At 40.8% G+C, this 27,393-nt stretch overlaps 1 protein-coding gene across 1 annotated transcript in view; it reads left to right on the top strand.

Annotated features, from left to right (window-relative positions):
- LOC110506738 (TOX high mobility group box family member 3) overlaps positions 1–27,393 on the top strand; it is a 64,369-nt gene that overhangs the window by 14,999 nt on the left and 21,977 nt on the right. Inside the window, exon 2 of the mRNA XM_021586571.2 lies at positions 23,590–23,643. Coding sequence (XP_021442246.2) covers positions 23,590–23,643 — 54 coding nt within the window. The remainder of the gene's footprint in view (positions 1–23,589; positions 23,644–27,393) is intronic.

Raw genomic sequence — 27,393 nt, 5'->3', positions numbered from 1 at the left:
AGTTGGCATCTTATGATAGTGCCACGTTGAAAGTCACTGAGCTCTTCAGTAATCCCATTCTACGGCCAATGGTTGTCAAATGAGATTACGTGGATGTGTGCTCGATTTTATACACCTGTCAGCAACAGGTGTCGCTGAAATAGCCGAATCCACTAATTTGAAGGGGTGTCCACATACTTCTGTATACATACAGTGCCTTAGGAAAGTATTCAGACGTTTTACACATTTTGTTACGTTACAGCCTTATTCCAAAATTGATTAAATTTGAAAAAATCCTCAGCAATCTACACACAATACTCTACAATGACAAAGGGAAAAAAGATTTTCATTTTTTTTAATGCAGATTTATAAAATATATAAAACAGAAAAACCTTATTTACAGAAGTATTCAAACCCTTTGCTATGAGACTCGAAATTGAGCTCAGGTCCTGTTTCCAATGATCATCCTTGAGATGTTTCTACAACTTGATTGGAGTCCACCTGTGGGAAATTGATTGGACATGATTTGGAAAGTCACACAGCTGTCTGTATAAGGTCCCACAGTTGACAGTGCACGTCAGAGCAAAAACCAAGTCATGAGGTCGAAGGATTTGTCCATAGACACAGATCTGTTGTATCGAGGCACAGATCTGGGGAAGGGTACCAAAACATTTCTGCAGCATTGAAGGTCCCCAAGAACACAGTGGCCTCCATTATTCGTAAATGGGAGAAATTTGGAACCACTAAGACTCCTTCTAGAGCTGGCCACCTGGCCAAACTGAGCAATCAGGAGAGAAGGGCATTGGTAGCTGACCAAGAACCTGATGGTCACTCTGACAGAGCTCTAGAGTTCCTCTGTGGAGATGGGAGAACCTTCCAGAAGGAAAACCATCTCTGCAGCACTCCACCAATCAGGCCTTTATGGTAGAATGGCCAGATGGAAGCCACTCCTCAGTAAAAGGCACATGACAGCCCGCTTGGAGTTTGCCAAAAGGCACCTAAGACTCTCAGTCCATAAGAAACAAAATGTTCTGGTCTGATGAAACCAAGATTGAACTCTTTGACCTGAATGCAAAGCGTCAGGTCTGGAGGAAACCTGGAACCATCCCTACGGTGAAGCATGGTGGTGGCAGCATCATGTTGTGGGGTTGTTTTTCAGCAGAAGGTACTGGGATACCAGTCAGGATCGAGGCAAAGATGAACGGAGCAAAGTACAGAGAGGACCTTAATGAAGACCTGCTCCAGAGTGCTCTTGACCTCAGACTGGGCAAAGTTTCACTTTCCAACAGGACAACAACCCTAAGCACACAGCCAAGACAATGCAAAAGTGGCTTCGGGACAAGTCTCTGAATGTACTTGAGTGGCAAAACCAGAGCCCGGACTTGAACCCGATCAAACATCTCTGGAGACCTGAAAATAGCTGTGCAGCAACGCTCCCCATCCAACCTGACAGAGCTTGAGAGGATCTTCAGAGAATAATGGGAGAAACTCCCCAAATACAGATGTGCTAAGCTTGTAGCGTCATACCCAAGAATACTTATGTAAATTTGATATTTAAAAAATGTCTAAAAACCTGTTTTTGTTTTGTCATTATGGGGTATTGTGTGTAGATTGATGAGGGAAAAAAAATCTATTTTATCAATTTTAGAATAAGGCTGTAACAAAATGTTGAAAAAGTCAAGGGGGGGGGGGGGGGGGGGGCTGTGGGCATCCCTGCCTCGTGGGGGCTGCGGAGGTAGTAAAGTATAACTATAAGAAATCTAAGATGTGTCAAATAATAGTTTTTTTTTTAAATAATACCAACTGTATTTCAAAATACCCCAGTATATTGTGTAAACAGTATATCGCCCAACCTAGTGGACTCCCTCAAATAATTAAAGCATCTTTCCAATTATTTACAGATGGGACAGGCTCAAAGAATTCAAGCATATTTACATTTTTTCTTTCCAGTTTATATATTTTTTTGTCTGAGGATAGTACATTCAGCAGATGGACTAATGATTACTTACACAGCATCCAGGGGCTGCAGGTAGCCTAGTGGTTAGAGCATTTGGCCAGTAACTGAAAGGTTATTGGATCAAATCCCTAAACTGACAAGGTTGAAGTCTGTCATTCTTCCCCTGAACAAGGCAGTTGATCCACTGTTCCTCAGTAGGCTGTCATTGTAAATAAGACTTTGTTCTTAACTGAATTGCCTAGCTAAAGGTTAAACAACAAAAAATGCAGGATGTGTAATGTTTTCATAACATTAACACATTTTCCACCAGTGTCCACCACATACCAGGCCTGTTTATTCAATTCCAGGATCTCTTTCATTTTATGAACTAGCCTAATGTGCAGGGGGTTTCAGATCACGTTAGCGGATCAAAGCACAAATTCCCTTTCTATGTTTTCCTCCAGCATGTCTAACTACAAACAAGCCCTCATACTTTCTGGTTGCAGTTTTATTTTGTTTACTCAAAACAGATGAAGAGGTCCGTGACACTCCAACATGAGAGTGGGCTGTGCTAATATCTCTCCAGGCTAAACGGAGGCCTGATAGAGCCATGATATTGAGGCTAAATCACAAGTGTGTGCACTCACATTAGCAGGCTACAGTTGGACAGCCACAAGGTTGAGTACTAATTGGTGTTTTTAAAAGCCAATCAGTTCCGCACGATGGCTGCTTAGTGCCGTCCAAAAGTGTCATTTTATTTAATCTGGGCATCAAAGTTTATCCAGCAATGGAGTGTCATAGCAAATACAGGCAGATTGTTTTTGGTTTAATTGTGAGAAGGCGGAGACTGGGAAACGATAGGACAGAAAGAGAGAGCCTTATGTTCAGACTCGCTGTTGTAGTGTATTGTGGGTATTGACATTTTCAGAGAGAATATATTTTTCACATGAGCTAATTAACAAATACGAGTAAATGCTCCATCTGCATATTCATCACCAGGCAGGGTCATCTCTCTCACAACACAACAGGCAAGCCTTAAGCAGGAAAAACAAAGTAGTACATAAATCAAAGGTTTTCTCTGGCAAGGCGGAACCCCCCGGGACCTACCTTGGTGATTCATTAGACTCCAGAAGGATCATGTTTTAAGTGGAGGTGAGCGAGTTCTGAATAACAATGACAAATCATGCATCAGAGCATTCGGTGCTTAGGGAACATAAAAGCAACATATCCCTTTTCCTAAAAGTGAATAAAATATTATTTGAGGGAAAGGATATTCACAGCACTATATCATATAAGTACAGTAGTTAACGTAATGGCTACTATTGCTGATTCTGGCAGAGTTTCCCAAATTGCGGTTGAGCATATTCCTTTCATAATTACCCACATGGGATTACAATTTATATATGCTCTTTATTAGGCTTCAGTGTGATGGCTTCACATGTTTTACTAATTTAAATTGTTGTCCTTTTTTGCATCTCGTCATATTTGACCACATAATTCTATTCACTTAACTCACCCCACATACAGTACTTGTGAGGAAACACTCATGATAATATATGATCAGTATCATGTTTCTCTTTTAATTATACAAACATGATGTTTCTCTGTAGAAAGTGATACTAACATAACTGAGAGAATATGCAGCACTCTATGTAAAGCTTGTAAGATAAAATACATCCAGAGTGTGTTACACAGGCTGTCAAACCACTGTGTGCTGACATAGAGGCTTTTAGAGCCCAGTCAGGCAGGCCGCTGGCTATTGTTGTTCCTGATCTTTGAATTCCTGGATCTGACAACTCTACACTGACCAGCGTAACCAGCACTGATGTCTGATGGTCTGTGGGTGAGAGAGAGCCAACAACAAATCTGAGGGTAACAAATCATCATATAAAAATTATATGGATTAAGGATATGGATTCAGATGATGCTAGTGAGAAAGAATCACTGAACTATAATATATCACAATTTGCGATGTGCCTGTTTAGAGAGGCCTTTACAAATGAGTAATACATTACGTAGAAAGCCTTGTGTAGCCGAGTTATAATAAGAAAGCCTTTTCCAGAGTATCAATCTGCTCAATTACAGACAGACAGGAGAGATATGCTGGAGCAACATTCCCATGGCTATTCAGTCACACTGAATATTCACACATGGCAGATTTGAATAAAGAGATCGGGATTATTATTTCTTCCCAGTGTGATGGTAGCCTCGTTTTCCAATACAGGCCTTTATTTGGATTTTGGGGACAGCGTGATAGCAGTAATGCTCCCGATTTTAATAAAAACTTTGAAATACAAGGAGCTAACAGTCAATACTGTTGGAGAGCTGATTTGGTCGATCTCTTCAGTTTACATGAATGAAGAGATGAATTATCTCTGTGTCCATTGAATCTGCCCCCCTCTCTGCAGGTAAATTGGCTGTCACTCTCTCTCTCTCTCTCCAAAAGAAAGTGGTGTTTTCTCTCCACCTGTCCAGCACAACTGTTTAAAAGCCTCTCACTCTCGTGTGTCTTTAAAGAAGGACGTCTGTGAAGGATAGTGAGAAGGACAGTGTAGAGTAGATGAGATGTGGGCTGCTACAGTATGAAGGAGCTGCAGCTGCTCCCAGTAGACTCTATACTTACAGAGACGTGGAGAAACAGTTCAAACACAAGCTTAATGAAGACGAATGGAGAGGCATGTTGGTACACACATACACACACACAGTGGGGAAAGTGCTTGGGTTCTTTGTAGAACGTATGGTGGAACCCGGCCTTTGCTGAACTGTCTCGTTTATTTTGGTGCAGAAACTCACAGCGTGGTTCCCATTTACCCCTAACATAGAGGTCAAGGCTCAAATACAGCATATGTCACTGTCTGACCCCTTTATCATCTTCCTGGACTGTTAGAAATTGGATAAAACTGCTCTGAGGGAGCTGTGGTCAAAGGAGGAAGTCAATGGCTTATTTTGCTATAGACACTTAGCAGACCTTCCTGCCTCAGAGGTGGAGTAGTGTACAATATCACATGTGCAGTGTTATTTTTAAGCGTGGAAAAACAGATACTTTTTCCTGTAGTTGTTTAATACAAACTGTACACTACTTAATCTCTGAAGTCAACTTAATTGATACCCAGCATTAAACTGTCCATTAAAGCACATCTACATTGCAATAAGTAGATCCTCATGTTCTAGAACACACTAACAATCTAATTGAACCATGATCTTAATGTAATGTATTTCACTTCATCTAGTATACTCAGTTGAAAGGGGTTGGATAGACTAATGACATTGCCATGACTCCCCTACTCTCCATTCCAGACCCAGATGCTAGTTTATGGTTGTAATGTACTGTATGCGCACATGACTGACTTTATGAGTTATACCATTGGCTCATACATTAGTCGTAAAGGCAAACGCTTAGCCTCATATTATCCCGAGGGAAATCCACACTTTTAAGTGTCATTGCTGTATATGATTGGTCACATGCTTTTTACGTGTCAGCCTCACCAAGGATATTTTTGAGAGAGAGAAAATCACACAGACCAACAAAGAATTTGAAAACAAATAAAACATTGATAAACTCCCATATCTGTGCAATCATGGCAGCAAGGTTTGTGGCCCGTTGCCATGAGAAAAGGGAAACCAGAGGAGCACAAACAACATTCCAAAAACCACCAATATTTATCTGCTTATTTATCTTCCCGTACTATTCGTACTTCAACTATTTGCACATTACTAAAACACTGTAAATAGCTGACAATAAAACACTTGAAAAGTATTTATCTTTTTGAAACCTTTTTGAGTGCAATATTTACTGTTAAATTCGAATAGTTTTTTGTTAATGTTTTGTGTCTTCTCACCTTTGTTTATTGTTTATTTCACTTGCTTTGACAATGTAAACGTATGTTTCCCATGCCAAAAAAAGGCCCTTTGAATTGAATTGAGAGAGACGGAGAGACAGAGAGACAGAGACAGAGACAGACAGAGGTATATTTTCTCCGTCACCTTTTTCAATGCTTTGCTAGCTAAGCTCAGCTTCTCTTTTTCCTTCCCTGTAAAAGAGAAATCCTCTAAAACATTAACTCTGTGGACTGTCATTTTCAGGTTCACTTTAATCTCGTTGTTCTTTCTAACATTGAGGAACGGAATCATTTTACATTGTGTTTAAACATATCTGTAGTGCGGATTTCTTCGTAAGCTCTCTAAATGTCACTGGCTGCTGTGATGTAAAATAAATAGTGAAGATTAAGTCTTTGTAATTATTCAACAGTAGGTATCATAATCTTACACTTCCTTTGAAAAGTGAAATGTTAAAATGGCACTTCAGGTGTAAATAGAGTGAAAAGCATGAACAGAGCATTTAGTCTTGATGGCTCCTGTCACATAACGAAAATAATATCTGAAACTCAACAGACGCTTGTTTTTTTTATTTCATTTTCGGAGGCCCTGTTGCCACGAATTGTCAGTCAAATTGCTGAATGGAGGGCAGTATGCTGGAAAAGACATACTTGAAATAGCTAATTGTCTGTAATATGCAGGTCTAAACAGCTGTTTTTTGTCCACAGTTGTCCTTTGCAGCTGTCCTTTCACTTTGGAATAAAACAATTCATAACATGCTAGGCAGTGCACTAACATAGACTCTTGTGCCATAATGGGTGTGTATGTGATCTTACACACCATCCCCCAATGATTGTGTAGGAGAATGATACTGTAACAACTAACAACGACTGGCAAAAATGGCAGGTATATGTCGCTCAACAACCCAAAGGAAAACATCCTTATCCATAGCATTTCCATAATTTCAGCTAATTTGCTCCAGTCATTGCGTTAATCTGTGCCGACCTGTTGATTGCCAGTTTTCCAGACACATTTCTGTAGCCGAACACAAACAGTATTTGCAGCAGGACCTCTCTCTGTTCTGTCAGTAGTGCCAAGCAACACAGCCACAAATTGGAACGTGGTAAAGCTCTGGGAAGGCAGCCAAGATTGAAATTAGACAATAACCTTTGCTCCCCTATACGGGCTCTCTCCTCCAGCTGCAGGCAGATCCATTTGTTTAATACAGTCAGCCCTGTAGTGTATAATAGACTGATATATAAGTCACCGCTCAGCAGTTTGTGTTTCTCAGATTTATAGAGATTGAACAACTGGTCGGTTTATACTTACTGTAGTCTTATCGAGAAAAATACATGGAAAGGAAGGATGCATGCAGCCAGCACAGCACAGCACAGCACAGCACAGCACTGCACTGCACTGCACTGCACTGCACTGCACTGCACTGCACTGCACTGCACTGCACTGCACTGCACTGCACTGCACAGCACAGCACTGCACTGCACTGCACTGCACAGCACAGCACTGCACTGCACTGCACAGCACTGCACATCACAGCACTGCACTGCACAGCGCAGCGCATCGCAGCGAAGCGCAGCGCAGCGCTGCACAGCACAGCACATCACAGCACAGGGTAGATAGATACAGTACACACACGCCAGTTTACAGCTGTATCTTTACAATACATGCATGGAGAAAAACACAGGTATTTACCTAATCCATTACTAGCCTAAAGAGTTTTGTTTTGCAAGTAAGAGAAGAAGCATGAAAGCTTAACAGGTAATACTACAGATCCTACTGATGATACACAAGGAATTTGCTGGTGGAATAATTTGTTGGTACATCAGATCTATTTACATAAGCATTGCATGGTAGAAAACTTTCATACTGTCACTTTTAATCCAGGAAGCTTTTCTGCCTGCGTCAAATTATAACAGTAGCCTGGTTTATAAGCGTTGTTTCAACCTCCTGAGTTAAATGTCATTTTTATGCAATTACTCTCAAAGAATTAGAGGATTAACTTACAGTGAGTCCCTGAAACAGTGACTGGTACCTGCGTTTTGCAGTGTGTACAGAGGCAAAACCATTCTAATGAGTGTGTTTAACCAGTAATAGTGTCCAGGGAATAGAGAAATGTGTCTGTTCTGCCAGCGCAATAGGAGAGGACTCCATTCTCCGCAGCTCTCTATAGGGATGGATCCAGGTCACTGAGCCCATACCCACCTGTCATATCTAGTACAGCAACACCACCATCAGCACTAATACCACTGAAACAAACCCATCTACTGTGATGAAAATCTTTCCTGTATGGCGATTAAACAATGCATTATCTCAGATAATGACACACCTAAAACCACAGTAGCCATAGACCAGAGAGCTAAGAGTGCAGTAAAAGTAAGCCTGGTTTAAATGATAACATCTTGGTGCTGGAGTTACTTCGAAGCTGTCCCAACTGGAACTCTCTTTCTTATTGGTCTATTAAGTAATGTACATCCTGGTGATGTCACTAGGCAGGCCAAAACTCCATCCAGCAAAATAAGCTGACATTTCAGGCGGTCTTTTCAAACAGCTCTTACACTAAAAGGGCATTGTCATCATTTTCACAATGTTGCAGTATTATTCCAAGCTCATAGTGTGGAAATACTGTATATATATAAAACACAGGTAAATCAAATGTTTCACTGCACTGGGCTTGTGTGTCTGTGTCTGTGCTGCTAACAGCAGGCATTGTGGGAAAGCTTCCCCATGTTTCTGAGGCCTTATACTCTTCTCCTCAGCCCTAAGCCTCTTTGTGGCGGCGGGCCAATGGCATTGCACCCCGCTAGATCAAAGATGAAACCCCTCATTCAGCTACTGCTTTCTTTTAGGATTTGCTCTCGGGAGTGTGGACCCGGGAGAAGAGGGGAGGGTGGTTCATGTACATAATATGTAGACTAGCTGGATTGGACCCAGGCTAAGGACACAAGTCCATGTAGGCAAAGTGCTAAAACAGATGCTTTTGGTCATTATTGGTATCAACTAGGGATGTGGCGGTCACGAAGGTTTGTCAGCCGGTGATTGTCAATCAACAGACTGTCGGCCTCACGGTAATTGACCGTTAATTAACATAAACACATTTAGCATCTCCTGGCTTCCACACATAGCCTACAAGCCACTGATGCTGACCTTAGGAACATATACACTTTAAAAAGCCTCATAAATCCATGTAATATAGCCTACACCTTCACAATAAATCTATTATTTATTTTAGACAGGTCTAAAGAAGCATGATAAGAAAATGTAGTCTATTTCAGAAGAACAGAATAGCATACTCTGAGTTGTCCTTATGTTAGGTCCTGATCTGGCTATGTCATCTGGCTGTAGTAGGCTACACTAATTAATTTAGCAGACAAGATTTGCTTAGAATTCTGTGCCATTATTATATAGTATGAAGAATACATTTGAACATAGCTGAATAAAATAGAAAGGATTCTCCAAAAGATTTGAGGGAGTGCGCACGTGACTATTCTGTGTTGAGCGGTTAGTAAAGAAATAGGTATTCCTATATGCTTAATTTAGAGTTATTAATATAACTTTAGTTGTTCTACCAATGTTGGGCTATATGTTTAGATTTTTAATACATTGATAGGCTGCATGATGCGACTTTAATGATAATTTGAAAAAGTAGCTTGAAAGGCATGATTTCTGCTTTGTTTTATTGTGCAGGCTGTACACACTACATCAGTCTCTCATTCACAATTTGACAAGCACTTGATAATGCCTAGAATTTCATGGTGGCATCCACTTTGTGTGGCCGTAATGCACCCTAAAAAAAATCCATGCCTTTTGCGGCCAGTGGCTGTTGTGCCCTTCTCGCTGAGTGCTGCACGCTCCATCGCTTGATTGGGTCTTTCTCACAGGCTACAAGTAAAGACACACACATCGGGGACGCAACTTGCATATTGAAGATATTGGAAGAACTGTCCACATTTACTTTTTGTCAGCCAACAAGATGAGTAGGCCTAACAAACAGAAAAAGCACTAGCCTATGTCAATCTACTATCCCCCATAGTACAAAGGTTGACCTACTCTAGTCTGTGCAATAAATAAATATTCCAAACATAGTCCTTGATAGTTGTGGGCTGCGATAGATCCCAAATGAATACAACCACTAGCACCAAAAAAACTTTTTTACACAATGTGGCTGACACAACAGATCAGAACATTTACAATAGCTTAAAAAGTTGATAAACTTTTAGGCTATTTCTTCACATTATAGCAAGGCTATAAGCACGAATGTTCCATTAGTGGAAAACATCATTATCAACAGTGACCGCAAATGCAATTATGCATGTAATGCTTTTATTATAAAGGTGCATTTTAATGGTGAAAATGATCTTCCCCAAACTTGAAACTCACGCGCTGCATATGTATGCCAGTTAGGCTCTACATCCCTTGTAAAGCAGAATAATGTGCTTAATTTTAAGAAGTTATTTGGACACTTTAATTGTGATACAAACCTTATTAAATCATATAGGCCTATGGGATAGGCTGCATGAGGTGTGATACAAACCTTATTAAATCATATAGGCCTATGGGATAGGCTGCATGAGGTGTGATACAAACCTTATTAAATCATATAGGCCTATGGGATAGGCTGCATGAGGTGTGATACAAACCTTATTAAATCATATAGGCCTATGGGATAGGCTGCATGAGGTGTGATACAAACCTTATTAAATCATATAGGCCTATGGGATAGGCTGCATGAGGTGTGATACAAACCTTATTAAATCATATAGGCCTATGGGATAGGCTGCATGAGGTGTGATACAAACCTTATTAAATCATATAGGCCTATGGGATAGGCTGCATGAGGTGTGATACAAACCTTATTAAATCATATAGGCCTATGGGATAGGCTGCATGAGGTGTGATACAAACCTTATTAAATCATATAGGCCTATGGGATAGGCTGCATGAGGTGTGATACAAACCTTATTAAATCATATAGGCCTATGGGATAGGCTGCATGAGGTGTGCGACTATGATTCGAAAGAGTCTCAAAAAAAAATTATTGTTTCTTATGCTGGGCATCATTCACAAGTGATAATATATCATTCACATGTGATAGGATAATATTGTCACCCATCAGACAATTCTTGATTTAATCTTGTCTTTACATATGTAACGATGTGCGCTGAGAGTCGGAAAGCAAGTTCAGGGAGTGAGTGTTTTAATTAAATAAACGCGACATAATACAAAACAAGAAACACTAACAGCACACAGACATGAAACAGAAACAGAAACAATGACGCCTGGGGAAGGAACCAAAGGGAGTGACATATATAGGGAAGGAACCAAAGGGAGTGACATATATAGGGAAGGAACCAAAGGGAGTGACATATATAGGGAAGGAACCAAAGGGAGTGACATATATAGGGAAGGAACTAAAGGGAGTGACATATATAGGGAAGGAACCAAAGGGAGTGACATGTATAGGGAAGGACCCAAAGGAAGTGACATGTATAGGGAAGGAACCAAAGGTGAGTGACATACAGTGCCTTGCGAAAGTATTCGGCCCCCTTGAACTTTGCGACCTTTTGCCACATTTCAGGCTTCAAACATAAAGATATAAAACTGTATTTTTTTGTGAAGAATCAACAACAAGTGGGACACAATCATGAAGTGGAACGACATTTATTGGATATTTCAAACTTTTTTAACAAATCAAAAACTGAAAAATTGGGCGTGCAAAATTATTCAGCCCCCTTAAGTTAATACTTTGTAGCGCCACCTTTTGCTGCGATTACAGCTGTAAGTCGCTTGGGGTATGTCTCTATCAGTTTTGCACATCGAGAGACTGACATTTTTTCCCATTCCTCGCAAAACAGCTCAAGCTCAGTGAGGTTGGATGGAGAGCATTTGGGAACAGCAGTTTTCAGTTCTTTCCACAGATTCTCGATTGGATTCAGGTCTGGACTTTGACTTGGCCATTCTAACACCTGGATATGTTTATTTTTGAACCATTCCATTGTAGATTTTGCTTTATGTTTTGGATCATTGTCTTGTTGGAAGACAAATCTCCGTCCCAGTCTCAGGTCTTTTGCAGACTCCATCAGGTTTTCTTCCAGAATGGTCCTGTATTTGGCTCCATCCATCTTCCCATCAATTTTAACCATCTTCCCTGTCCCTGCTGAAGAAAAGCAGGCCCAAACCATGATGCTGCCACCACCATGTTTGACAGTGGGGATGGTGTGTTCAGGGTGATGAGCTGTGTTGCTTTTACGCCAAACATAACGTCTTGCATTGTTGCCAAAAAGTTCAATTTTGGTTTCATCTGACCAGAGCACCTTCTTCCACATGTTTGGTGTGTCTCCCAGGTGGCTTGTGGCAAACTTTAAATGACACTTTTTATGGATATCTTTAAGAAATGGCTTTCTTCTTACCACTCTTCCATAAAGGCCAGATTTGTGCAATACACGACTGATTGTTGTCCTATGGACAGAGTCTCCCACCTCAGCTGTAGATCTCTGCAGTTCATCCAGAGTGATCATGGGCCTCTTGGCTGCATCTCTGATCAGTCTTCTCCTTGTATGTGCTGAAAGTTTAGAGGGACGGCCAGGTCTTGGTAGATTTGTAGTGGTCTGATACTCCTTCCATTTCAATATTATCGCTTGCACAATGCTCCATGGGATGTTTAAAGCTTGGGAAATCTATTTGTATCCAAATCCGGCTTTAAACTTCTTCACAACAGTATCTCGGACCTGCCTGGTGTGTTCCTTGTTCTTCATGATGCTCTCTGCGCTTTTAACAGACCTCTGAGACTATCACAGTGCAGGTGCATTTATACGGAGACTTGATTACACACAGGTGGATTGTATTTATCATCATTAGTCATTTAGGTCAACATTGGATCATTCAGAGATCCTCACTGAACTTCTGGAGAGAGTTTGCTGCACTGAAAGTAAAGGGGCTGAATAATTTTGCACGCACAATTTTTCAGTTTTTGATTTGTTAAAAAAGTTTGAAATATCCAATAAATGTCGTTCCACTTCATGATTGTGTCCCACTTGTTGTTGATTCTTCACAAAAAAATACAGTTTTATATCTTTATGTTTGAAGCCTGAAATGTGGCAAAAGGTCTCAAAGTTCAAGGGGGCCGAATACTTTCACAAGGCACTGTATATAGGGAAGGTAATCAGGGAAGTGATGGAGTCCAGGTGAGTCTGACGACACGCAGGTGAGCACACGTGACAACATATACTAAATAATACATATGTGTGAAATTTGTTTTGATATAAAAAACAGGGGCAGCTGGAAAAAAATGTAGAACTCTTTTCCAGTGGTTTATTTCCATGCCAGCCAGGTAGGCTATACTCCTGCTGTAAATATAAGCAATGTACTTAATATTAGGAGTTGAAAAATAATATAGTAGGCGTAGCCTATAGAAAGCTGATGGTATCTTCCTCTTTTTAATAGAGGCCATCACTCTATGTTCTCACGCAATTGCAGAGCCTATAGAAATGTTGCAAAACGAGCTCATGAGCTCTCATGAAGTGTTTGATTTGATTTTCGAACACATTTGCATTGATGTCAGAGTGATTAGAGGGACAATAAAGTGCTGAGTACCAGGCAGTTATCAAGTTTGGTAGACTACTAATGACCATCAGCAGCATCAGAACTTGGAGAAGCCTAATTACCATCACTAAATGGTCACGTGGAATTTGACTACCTGACCGCCGGTGAGGCGGTAATACGGTCACCACAACAGTCCTAGTATCGACTACAGTGTTGAGGCTTTGGTGTGCATCTATCACAGATCCAGTGAATTTCTGACATACTTTGTGAATTTGTTTTACTGTAATGGAAGTAGCTTTGTGTCATCATAATTCCGAACGTGGTTGATTGATACTGCCTATTTATCCACATATTCCATATTCCTGAAACAGATGAAGCATTGTTTGAGTTGTAGGCAACATTTTTGGACAACAGTGAATATGTGACACAGGATTAATAACAAGAAAAATGTTTCAAACGGAACCAAAGCACAACTCTCCTCGGCCCAGTGTTTGTTATGTTTGCTCTGCAGAGAACATGACAAAAGATGTCTGCGTCACTAACCTCAGACTTTTACTTACAGTCTGTCTCTCAACACTACCAAAACAAGCTGGCCCAGAGAAGAAACTTGAAAGCAAAGCACACTATAAAATCATTCAATCTCATTTCCTTTATTTTCTTAATTGACCACTTCAGCTTGTTTCCAAGTGTAGCCCATGTTTCTTAAGCCAGCAACAAGAAAGCAGTAATGTTCTTAGTTATGCCATGTACTGTAACATAGTACCTGGGAGGCTCTACTTAGGTTTAACTCCCGTCCCAAATAGACACATCTATATTAGGTGCTCTCACATTTCAGAGAGAGCACCCTTGGGACTGTATCTTTCATATAAGTTAAAGTGAGCTTACACAAAATCTTTCTGAGGGGACCTGCACATGAGACCTGAAACTCTGTTTTGTTAATACACTCAACTCCACCGAGGTTGCTTCCCAAATGGGACCCTATTCCCTACATAGTGCACTATTTTGACCAGGGCCCATAGGGCTCTCATAGGGCTCTGGTCAAAAGTACTGCTATATAGGTAATAGAGTAATATTTGTGACGCAAGACTTCAAACACTGGTAGAGTATAAGTGAACAGTGAACAGGTGGTCTTTTATAGCCATGTTGATTTCCCAGCATGGGGTTAAACAATTCCATCAGGTCAGATTTATTAAAGCAAACAGGGCAGACTGACACACAATGGGCATGTCCCAAATAGCAACCTATTTCCTAAATAGTGCACTACTTTTGAACAAAGACCTATGGAATAGTGTTCCATTTGGGATGCGACCAATGCAGGGCCAGAGAAGAAGAGAGTGGACAGGCTGTTAAAGAGAGAGACAATCAGACACAAACTGAATAAAACTGTCATCTGTTAGATCCAGACCTCTGATAACACCAAGCCTTTGTCTCTCAGAACCGTTCTACTGCTCCATTCTAATCTAGTGAGGGGTGAGAGATAGGCTTGAATGGTATACCGTATATACTGTACCATAGAACTGGGTATTTGGAAATAGCCATGGAATCGTTTTTCAATACCGTTAATACCGTTGAAACTAGTTATTTGAAGTTTTTTTAATACATTTTACTGTTTGTAGCTACTTTTTAAGTAAACATTTACAGTCAATTTGTGCAATACGTAGATTAAGAAAATCCCATTCTTTATTTCACCTGTCACATATTTTTCATTATAGTTTCCAGTCACGTGGTGATTGTTTACAAGCCTTGTAAGTCACTCATTGTTGTCCAGCATGCGCCAGGTGAACTAGTTACAGCATGGAATTCACAACTAAATCTTTGCCAGCAAGATATCTTATTACTATTAAGTTAGCTGTCTAAAATGTTCTAATTGCTCTGCAGTTGTGCTTTTGATTTGCTAATTTTGTAGCTAGTTAACTATCTAGCTAAGTGGTTAGCTTATTCCAAAATCAAGCTAAGATTGGTAACACCAGAGAATCTATTGCTGGAGCCTTGTTGTCTATTATTTGTTTTGTGCGTGCATTTGTGCATTTTTTTGTATAACTTTATGAGCTGGGATGTCTGTCCTGTAAGTAATTTAGGTCAGAGACTGTATAAAATGTTCACAATAAGCTTGTTAGCATTTAGTTAGCATTCTCTATGGGATGTTACATGTACTTGTTAGCATTTCTAACCTTTGGATTACTCAGTGGGATTTTGTTCACTGCTGGTATTATTGAATATTCTGAGATGGCATATGGTCGGTATGAAGGTAAGAAAATCTGGATACCTCCCAAGCCTAGTGCGAGAGAGAGAGAAAGAGCGGGAGAGAGAGAGAGTGTAAGGGACAGAGAGAGAGAGAGATAGAGAGTAGAATCAGAATGGCCGATTAATTAGGGCCGATTTCAAGTTTTCATAGCAACCGGAAATCTGTATTTTTGGACACCGATTTGGACAAAACATTTTTTTTACACCTTTATTTAATCTTTATTTAACTAGGCAAGTCAGTTAAGAACACATTCTTATTTTCAATGACGGTCTAGGAACGGTGGGTTAACTGCCTCGTTCAGGGGCAGAACGACAGATTTTTACCTTGTCAGCTCGGGGGAATCAATCTTGCAAACTTACAGTTAACTAGTCCAACGCTCTAACCACCTGCCTCTCATTGCACTCCACGAGGAGACTGCCTGTTACGCAAATGCGGTAAGCCAAGGTAAGTTGCTAGCTAGCATTATACTTATCTTATTAAAAACGATCAATCAATCAATCATAATCACTAGTTAACTACACATGGTTGATGATATTACTAGTTTATCTAGCGTGTCCTGCGTTAGATATAATCGATGGAGTGCGTATTGTTGCTCCAATGTGTACCTAACCATAAACATCAATGCCTCTCTTAAAATCAATACACAGAAGTATATATTTTTAAACCTGCATATTTAGCTAAAAGAAATCTAGGTTAGCAGGCAATATTAACCAGGTGAAATTGTGTCACTTCTCTTGCGTTCATTGCACGCAGAGTCAGTGTATATGCAACAGTTTGGGCCGCCTAATTTGCCAGAATTTTACGTAAATATGACATAACATTGAAGGTTGTGCAATGTAACAATGTAACAGGAATATTTAGACTTATGGATGCCACCCGTTAGATAAAATACGGAACGGTTCCGTATTTCACTGAAAGAATAAACATCTTGTTTTCGAGATGATAGTTTCCAGATTCAACCATATTAATGACCTAAGGCTCGTATTTCTGTGTGTTATCATGTATAAATAAGTATGATTTGATAGAGCAGTCTGACTGAGCGATGGTAGGCACCAGCAGGCTCGTAAGCATTCATTCAAACAGCACCTTTGTGCGTTTGTCAGCAGCTGTTTATAACCTCAAGCCTATCAACTCCCGAGATTAGGCTGGTGTAACCGATGTGAAATGGCTAGCTAGTTAGCGGGGTGCGCGCCAATAGCGTTTCAAACGTCACTCGCTCTGAGACTTGGAGTAGTTGTTCCCCTTGCTCTGCAAGGGCTGCGGCTTTTGTGGAGTGATGGGTAACGCTGCTTCGAGGGTGGCTGTTGTCGTTGTGTTCCTGGTTCGAGCCCAGGTAGGAGCGAGGAGAGGGGCGGAAGCTATACTGTTACACTAGCAATACTAAAGTGCCTATAAGAACATCCAATAGTCAAAAGGTTAATGAAATACAAACGGTATAGAGAAAAATAGTCCTATAATTCCTATAATAACTACAACCTAAAACTTCTGACATGGGAATATTGAAGACTCATGTTAAAAGGAACCACCAGCTTTCATATGTTCTCATGTTCTGAGCAAGGAACTTAAACGTTAGCTTTCTTACATGGCACATATTGCACTTTTACTTTCTTCTCCAAAACGTTGTTTTTGCATTATTTAAACCAAATTAAACATGTTTCATTATTTATTTGAGGCTAAATAGATTTTATTGATGTATTATATTAAGTTAAAGCAAGTGTTCATTCAGTATTGTTGTAATTGTCATTATTACAAATAGATTTTTTTAAAACGTCCGATTAAACGGTATCTGCCTTTTTTGGTCCTCCAATAATCAGTATCGGTATCGCCGTTGAAAAATCATAATCGGTCAACCTCTAGTAGAGAGAATAAGAGAGAGAAGGAAAGATGGGAGGCAGACAGAGGGATATTCACTTTAATGTTTCTTCTTGTGTAGTCCTGGACCAACAGTCAGTTAGTTCTGATGGGAGGGAACAGTCTGTGCTGTGCTGTGGGAGTAATGATTTTAGGTTTAAACTGAATTACAGATCGATCCATCCTGCAGATCAGAACACAGCTTGTGAGCTGACTGTGTGGACACGCTGTGCACTAGAGTCGCTTTACAAATTGACTGCAGAACACATAGTGAGGAATATATATATATATATATCTATATGTGTCAGCTTGGCACTGCATGTATGGGGGCATGCTGGGGGTGAATAGCCCCTATAATCACAGGAGGGTCCAGCTGCAGACTGTTTATGCTGAATTGGGTGGTAAATGAGCATGTATTTTGTGAGGAGGACCCAGGGAATCAGAGATTGGTGTTTACCCAAGCTGCAACTGGCCTGGTGGAGGTTGGGCAGAAGGGAAAGTGTTCCATTTGTATTGCTAGTCTTGGTCTCCTTCCCTTCTGCTAAATGAAAGGGCCAAAGCTACAGTGGCTGTCATCTTAATGGAAATATTAAAATAAAAAAACAGAGCAAAGTCCTTGTGTTTATACTCTGGACTGAACTAGAGGCATAGTGTAGTTGCAAGTTGACTGGTGTTTTATCCTTCTTACAGAAAGATGACTGGACTGGAGAATACATTAGCATAGGCATCATGTCCCGGAGAACAGAGGCTATGCTGTGATTACTGAGCTCATAGTTGAACTGTAAAATTGCTTGTCAGCAGCTGATATGTTTCTGGCAAATGTCTGTTCTAGATTGAATTAGTTTTTGGTGTTTCTGTGAGGAGGAGGGAGGAGGAACACGGTCAAGGTGCTTACCTGCTGTCAAGCAGGTACTGATACTGATGGCTTTGGATTGTATTGTGTAACCTAAGTAGCCTATTTTCTGCTCATTCTGTGTCTCGTCCATCATAGAGTAGACATTGTTTTTTCTCTTCTCTGGATATTTGTGACATGGCCAATCAGTTATTGTGAGGTAATTTAATTTAGCTTTATTCATGAGTCAACTTTGAAATTGAATAGTCTAAAGTGCAGATGAAGAGGGAAGATTGTAGACCCTTTGTATTCAATTTAGTATGTAATTTTACACTCCAAGACTTAAGCGGAAACAGTTACTTGATTTATTCTTATAAAATTATGTTTTCGATGACTTTGCTCTCTGTTCATGCTCTTGTGAATCTGGACTGTATGGTGACCAAACCAGCACAACAGTCCAAGCTGACATTTATGAGCATCATCATATGACAGTTGGCCAACAGAGGCTCTCAAGGCATAATTGTGGGTCTAACTTGATCCATTTGGTTCCTACCTCATACTGGGGGTTAGATGGGGTCATACTGGTGTAATATTGTGTTTGCCCTGGGGTTGAAATAATAGTGTTTGGTATAATAGCTGTCAACAGCTTATTTCCAATATGACATATGTTCATACAAATATTCTTGAACTATGGTTAGAAGATATTGAAATGACACTGGTATCAGTCATACAATGGCTTTGCCAGGGTTATCAAATGTACCTGCTTGTGGAGAATGCCAGTTTGTAAATATATATGCATACAGGAAAATGTGAAGTAAAAGATCCTAATACAAGTTACTGGGTGGAAAGTCTTGCCAAATAAAAGCAAACCGTTGAATTACTATGGTATTTACAGTACATGGAGAAAGCAAATGCATCTCAGCAAATGAAGATGTAAAGAGCCACCATCTCTCCTCCTCCTCCTCCAGCTCTCACAAAGCTCATCATAGCACTATAATGTGAGAGAAGACTGCCAATGGAAAACATATTGGGTATTCTTTCCCTTCTCAAAACACAGAGAGAAATATGAACTAATCTCTTCGTCTGATTCACTGTGAGGAAAGCTTAATGCTTTTCTGTCTCTCTCTGTGAGTGTTTTGCCAGACAGTACAGCATTTACAGCCTTTTCACGGCAGGATCAGGATCATGTAAGCTCTTTAATTCTCTGTTCTCTGAAACATTTATTGAAGAAAGAAATTTGCTGCTGGTGCAGATAGAGAGGAAGTGGCTGGGAGTGAAAACACTAGGTAGATGGCCGGTCAGTCAGTGTGTTTGGTCTGTCATTTAGCCGTTTCTGTCTCGCACCGTCGAGGCTCGTGTTACACAGAGCTCCTTTGGCCATGGATCCACTCTGTTAATAAAAGCCTTCTATCCCAAGGCTATTTTAAAGCTCTACTCTACTCTACTGCTGCTTGTTCCCCTCTGCCAGATAGAGCCTTTATGAGATAGAGAGAGATTGGGAGAGGGAAAGAGAGACATCACTTGTTTTTCCAAACATGCTGAGCTTGGAGCTTGAATGTGAGGGCTGTCTAATGCTTAGTAACAGGTTTGCCTGGCCTGTTGCTGCTGTGCTCTTATGTTCCTACAGATTTTTCACCCCCAGTTCTCTGGTTCCTGTAAGAAAACCCCATGATAACATTTCTGTAACATTTACTCTGTCATGTTCGGGTTATAATACCCCTTAGTTCAACCAGTGGCAGATTTCACTGCTGCCAAAAAGCTTCCTGAGTAACATAGCGTGGTTTGGTTTTGTCCTAACGAGGACTGTAGCAGGCAGAGTTTGCTCATCCATCCTGCTCATCTCATCATTTTAATTACAGAGCGCTCATTGTCTGCTCTGACCCATTTTAGTGCAGGCTCTGCCGTCAGCTGCACAGTCCTTCCAATCACACTTAATTTCATCTGGCATTTGACTCAGGGCCGGCCGTGAAACATGAACATTAAACGCCGGCGTTCCACAAAGATTAATTGGGAGCAACAATATAATAATAACAAGATCCGATCGTGTTGCTACTTGCTGTCCACTGAGGATGTGGCCAAGCGACTGCCACGGTAGGGTAAAGCTCTTAATGGTCAAGATTGATACTGGAGGCTGGGGACCATTTCCAATGGTGTTGATGAGAGACTAGGATGTGTCCCAAATGGCACCCTGTTCCTTTTATAGTGCACTGCTCTTGACCAGGGCCCATAGGGTTTTGATCAAAATTAGTGCACTACATAGGGCATAGGGTGCCATTTGGGACACAGTATAGTTCTCAGAGGAGAGAACTGGGCCCTGGAACTGGAAGCACAATAAAACACACCTCATGGAAACAGGGCAGTCTTCCTAAAGAGTTTCACAATACTTTCCTTTTTGCAGTGTTTTCTCTAAAGCTAATTTACTGGACCTCAGGCCAGCATCAATTGTTGTTGTTTTTTTTCCTATTGTCTCACCTTAGAGCATGGTGTTTGTATTTTTTATTTTTGTATTTCACCTTTATTTAACCGGGTAGGCAAGTTGAGAAAAGTTCTCATTTACAATTGCAACCTGGCCAAGATAAAGCAAAGCAGTTCGACACATACAACAACGCAGAGTTACACATGGAGTAAAACAAACATAACACAGTAGAAAAAATAAGTCTATATACGATGTGAGCAAATGAGGTGAGATAAGGGAGGTAAAGGCCAAAAAAAGGCCATGGTGCCGAAGTAAATACAATATAGCAAGTAAAACACTGGAATGGTAGATTTGCAGTGGAAGAATGTGCAAAGTATAAGTAGAAATCATGGGGTGCAAAAGAGCAAAATAAATAAATACAGTAGGGGAAGAAGTAGTTGTTTGGGCTAAATTATAGATGGGCTATGTACAGGTACAGTCATCTGTGAGCTACTCTGACAGCTGGTGCTTAAAGCTAGTGAGGGAGATAAGTGTTTCCAGTTTCAGAGATTTTGGTAGTTCGTTCCAGTCGATGGCAGCAGAGAACTGGAAGGAGAGGCAGCCAATGGAATAATTTACATGGATTTGTTCTCTGATATGTACATACAGTATTATTGAGGTATAAATTCACCATGTGTTGGGAGCACACACCACAGAGGCGGTAGTTTACAGATATAGGATCTTAATGTGACCTGTATTGTCGCAGCAAAATAATCCTGTGCAACAGGATTTTCATGTTTAGTCCATAATGTTGCTTGATCAGTGGTTAGGCTATTAGCTGGTCAAAATGAAGCTACATGAAACGTGGAATACTGTCAATATAACCGTGTGTTAGTGCTGGTTTTCAGTGAAGTTATGTAGATCACGAAGCCCAACTGCATTTTCTGCGGCACATAAAAATATTCAGCAACAAAAGAATGATCATATTAAGGTCCTACATCTGTATATTGCAGGTAGTAATTGCATTGGGAAACGGTTGGATGTTGATGACATTAATGATTAACTAAACACTGACAACCAACACACTACCTGCATGCTCTGTGAAGACATAGCCTACCTCCGCATCAGTTCTTGCCATTAGAAAGCCCACAATAACAACAAAATTATGTATTCACCTCCTTAGATTCTTATGTTCCCTCTCCATTTTCCAGAATGTTCAGAGAGTTCTCTTGGTTCCAGAGCTATTGTTTGTCTACCCCCTAACGTTTCACTCACCAGTAAAAACCAAGGGGGTTAGGAAGAGGTAGCACTGCACAAAACCCTCCTATCTCTCCCAACATCAACACAATGTTGCCTGTGTTTCAATAGAGAGCGATATCTCTGAGGCTTCAATTTGTAATCTAAAAGAAGAAGGGGACAGTGTAACACTTCACAGATAAGCCCAGGTTGCGTTAAGGTTAATTACTAGCAGAGTGCTGCTCAGAATGCCAGACGTGTGTGTGTGTGTGTGTGTGTGTGTGTGTGTGTGTGTGTGTGTGTGTGTGTGTGTGTGTGTGTGTGTGTGTGTGTGTGTGTGTGTGTGCTCCTCAGAATGCCCGATGTACCCGGGCCATGTCAGGTCTGAAAGTACAGAGGGCGGAAGTGTGTGTGTGTGTGTTTGAGTGCTCAGCTCAGATACAGTTCAGAGGGACAGCTCCAGGTAAAGAGGTCTTCAAACGGGTTGTGTTGAATGTATCAAACCACCTGCTTTGCCAACTGCTAGTGGGTCTTGTGGCTTCCCTTCTCATTGGTGCGTTACGCTCTTAACATTGCTGCTGATTCTACACGCTCTCTCTCCAAGGCATAGGCTAATTAATGGATACCATTCACAGTTGATTAGCCACAGTTCTTTTGGTAATTACATTCGCATACTAACCACTCACAAGAAAACAAGGGGAGAAAAAAACAAAGGAGTGGAAAATAAATTAATGCACTTCTCATCTGATGGTCTTAATTTATTTCCACTATTGTTTGGCTTCCGCTAAAGATAAGAAACCATTTTTCTCTCCCTCTATATTTGAGTTGTTCCACATTCATAATGTTTCACTAGAATGACTTTGAAATAAATACACACAATTAGATTATTCCAGTGCTTTGTGCAAATGGAGAAAGTGTCTCACAGAGGGAGGACTCATGAAGACACAAACCTCTTCCCCTCTTCCCTCCCTGCCCGGTGTAGGCTGGGGTTTGTGGGGTTTGTGCTGTTGCTGTGTCTTGGTCACAGAGAGGTGCATTGTGCTCTAGGGCCCAGCTGTTAGTGCATAATTCTTCATTCTGTCTCCCATTGTTCCTACCTGTCAGCATGCTTGTGTCTCAGAAGAAAGGAAGTGGCAGCCATTTTGCTAAGAGGGCTGTGTGTGTGGGTTTAGGGGGCTCGTCATGAACGCAAAACACAGCGCTGTTGCTATTTTTTAACTAAACTAAAGGACACATTTTATAATAGCTCATCTAGGTACACTTATCCCCTCCATTCATGCTTGCCTTTCACCAATCCAAAAAACCACAACCGCTCCATGTCCTATTGGTACTCTCCCACCATCTTGTTTTTGTTCCTTGGCAGCATCCTCCTCCCTTGGGTTACTTGAAGTTAATAACCTGCCAGAACATCTTGATACTTTGCTTTGTGATGCAAACCCGTGCTTAATTACCATCCCATAAGGCATGAATAGCCGGCCCAGATTTTCATTACCTTGCAGTGAATTGGCTATAACCTCTCGAAAGACATCTTTCTACTACGTGACAATAGAGCAATGTGGAAGAAATTACTCACCCAAGCAGAAACAACTAGGACTTAACTCAACACGTAAATGTGAAAAATGTAAACGCAAGTGGCACTAATTGAATGGATCTGTGAAAGGAAATATCTCTGTGACACTGATTTGACATAATCTTGGTACGAGGCCAGAGGTATAATGATGATCTGTTCTCTTCTCTTGCAGTTTGCCAACAACAACAACTACATGAACATGGCAGATGTCGCTGGTGGTGGTGATGTAAGTATCCCTTCTCCACTTTCCTCAACTATCTCTTCTCCACGTTCTGATCTCTTCTCTACGTTCTGATCCACATTCTGATCCCTTCTCCACATTCTGATCCCTTCTCCACATTCTGATGCCTTCTCCACATTCTGATGCCTTCCCCACATTCGGATCCCTTCTCCACGTTCTGATCCACGTTCTGATCCCTTCTCCACGTTCAGATTCAAGTTCTGATCTCTTCTCCACATTCTGATCCCTTCTCCACGTTCAGATTCAAGTTCTGATCTCTTCTCCACATTCTGATCCCTTCTCCACTTTCTGATCTCTTCTCCACGTTCTGATCCACATTCTTATCCCTTCTCCACATTCTGATCCCTTCTCCACGCTCTGATCCCTTCTCCACGTTCTGATCCACATTCTGATCCCTTCTCCACATTCTGATCCACATTCTGATCCCTTCTCCACGTTCTGATCCCTTCTCCACGTTCAGATTCAAGTTCTGATCTCTTCTCCACATTCTGATCCCTTCTCCACTTTCTGATCCCTTCTCCACGTTCTGATCCCTTCTCCACACTCTGATCCCTTCTCCACGTTCTGATCCCTTCTCCACGTTCTGATCCCTTCTCCACGTTCTGATCCCTTCTCCACGTTCTGATCCCTTCTCCACGTTCTGATCATGTCAAGGCCAATAATGGAGATGTAGGGAAGTCAATGAATCAGATGAAGATGTCAGAGATAACTACTATTTTTTTCAGACAGTGTACCGGCATACAAGCTATAGCAAATTATAGGCTACAATTGTTTTTAACATCGAGTAAGGCTTTGTTGTATTGCTGTTAAATTGCTTCATTTTTAAATAATGTATTGGGGCGGCAGGGTAGCCTAGTGGCTAGAGCATTGGACTAGTAACCGAAAGGTTGCAAGTTCAAATCCCCGAGCTGACAATGGTACAAATCTGTCATTCTGGGGCAGAACTGTTCCTAGGCTGTCATTGAAAGTAAGAATTTGTTCTTAACTGACTTGCCTAGTAAAATTAATAAAAGGCTTTGTTATATTGCTGTTAAATTGCTTCATACTGAAGCAAGACCCTGCATAGATAATTAGTAAGATTAGTCAAGTTCAATATCGTCTGAAAGCCTTGTGATGTCTCTAGGTGAGTCAAGGTGAGGTGTCAGAAAGTTAGGGATGTAATCACCTGTTTTCCCTCGTGTTCCAAGACATGATCAAGGAGCCTGAGGAGAAACACGTGCCATCACTCACAAAACCACTCTCTGTCTTGCCTGGCAGTTCCAATGCCTTGAATGTCATGTGGCATGACTTTAGAAGTGTCTGAATGATCTGTGTATGTTATGGTAAGGACACATAGAGTAGGTTTGGGACTACTGCTGCTAAGCTGCCAAACTCACATTTCATGTCCCTCTGAGCGTTGGTGACTGAGGATTCAATCGTGCGCTAAATATACCAGTGTAGTCGACCTCCACCCTCTCTCCTGCCCTGTCATTAGGGAGAAGTGCACCAAAAATACCCATCATCCATCCACAGTAGTTCAAAACAGGGCAATCTCATACTGTTTAGTGTACCATGGTGCTGTCTAAAGAGAGACTGATCTAGCCTGCTCTCTCAACCATGTACCAAGCAACCACAGTATTGCCATAGAGAAGAGCAAAACAGATTCCTTTGTAATGTTACACATCACATCTCTCTCCATGGTTGAGAAAGCTATAGTTACTTAACTCAATACCTCAATGGTGATGCTACTCAGTCAAGCAGTTACAGTACAGCAGGGACTGCACAGACTGACCCAACTACAAAGCCTTCACCTTTTGCGTGTAGGGGGCAGTATTTTCATTTTTGGCAAAAAAACGTACCCATTTGAAACTGCCTATTTCTCAGCTCCAGAAACTAGAATATGCATATAATTGTCAGATTATGATAGAAAACACTAAAGTTTCCAAAACTGTAAAAATATTGTCTGTGAGCATAACATAACTGATATTGCAGGCAAAAACCTGAGGAAAATCCAATCAGGAAGTGCCTCTTATTTTGAAACCTCTCTGTTTCTATGCATGCCTATGCTACATTTAAAGGGATATCAACCAGATTCCTTTTTCTATGGCTTCCCTAAGGTGTCAACAGTCTTTAGACATAGTTTCAGGCTTTTGTTTTGAAAAATTAACGTGAAAGATCACATTGCGTAAATGGATAGGTGGGGGCTCTCATAGTGAGTTTTGCGCTACAGAGTAAAGCGGCCATTGTTTCTCCCGGTATTATTGAAAAACCTACACACCCGTTTGATATATTATCGAATATATATTTTAAAAACAACCTGAGGATTGATTATAAAAAACGTTTGACATGTTTCTGTGGACATTATGGATATTATTTGGAATATACGTCTGCGTTGTCGTGACTGCGCTTTCCTGTGGATTTCTGAACATAACGCAACAAACAAACGGAGGTATTTTGGGTATAAAAATAGTCTTTATGGAACAAAAGGAACATTTGTTGTGTAACTGGGAGTCTCGTCAGTGAAAACATCTGAAGATCATCAAAGGTAAACGATTAATTTGATTTATTTTCTGATTTTCGTGACCTAGCTACTTAATGCTTAGTGTACATAATGTTTTGTTATGCTATCGATAAACTTACACAAACGCTTGGATTGCTTTCGCTGTAAAGCATCATTTCAAAATCTGAGACGACAGGTGGATTAACAAAAGGCTAAACTGTGTTTTGCAATATTGCACTTGTGATTTCATGAATATGAATATTTTTTTGTAATATTATTTGACTGTGGTGCTATGTATATGCTGACGAAAATGATCCCGCTAACGGGATGGGTAGCATCAAGAAGTTTAGAGTCATTTAGAGAGATGTTCCATTTGCCAACACATTTTCTCAAACTAGGTGCATCCATCCTCCATGTCCAGGGGCTGCTGAGGCCAAATAAATATAATTACTAGAACCGGCATCCTCACGCAACTCAATGTGCCGTGGTCAAAGGGGATTTTTTAAAATCCAATCTAGTAACTCTACTTCTATGGCTGAGGCCCTCTGTGGTGAGGCGAGTCGAGGCCACGCCATCACAAGCTGTTCAGAGAGCATTCAGCCCAAGCTGTGAAAGCCCAGTGTGGCTGGACTGGCTGGGTGGGGGCTGGTGGGCGGGTGGTAGGGCGAGGGCAGGAGAGTTAATAGAATAGCCAAGCAGCTCATTTGCATTTTATCAAAAGGAACAACTGTTTCCAGTGTTACGGCACAGATGGCATTGTACTTCAGCCCACTTTTTGTGTGTGTGTGTATGTGCATGTAAAGAGAGAATGATACAAAAAAATTGTGTAACCACAGGCAGAGCACAGATTATTTATTTTTTCTAATGAAAAAAGGATTGGAGTGTGTGAAGTATTGTTTCTTGTAACCTGAACTGAGAAGAAATTTAAGTGACTTTCCACTTTGAGTTGTGTAATTTCACACTAAAATGAGATTTCTCTCTACTGTAACGCTGTATTAATCAAGTTAATGTGACAGGCCTTGGCTCTGGGTGCACTGGAAGGGAAGGCTGTACCAGCACCAGCCAAAATGGATCTGGCTCCATGATGAATGAGTGACTTTGACAGCAGCTAAATATATACAACTGCATTCTGCATAGACAATTGAGGCTAACTGTAATTGTAAAAAAAAAAGCTAACATCCAGTTCTCTTGCAACTCTTGTATAATACGGAACACTAGTTTATGATTCATTTCTACACAAACACTACAGGCTATTT

The sequence above is a fragment of the Oncorhynchus mykiss genome, chromosome 26 (genome assembly GCF_013265735.2).
Source record: "Oncorhynchus mykiss isolate Arlee chromosome 26, USDA_OmykA_1.1, whole genome shotgun sequence".
Classification (NCBI taxonomy): Eukaryota; Metazoa; Chordata; class Actinopteri; order Salmoniformes; family Salmonidae; genus Oncorhynchus; species Oncorhynchus mykiss.
The sequence above is the reverse complement of the archived record's forward strand: the minus strand, read 5'-3'. Positions and strand labels throughout refer to the sequence as shown.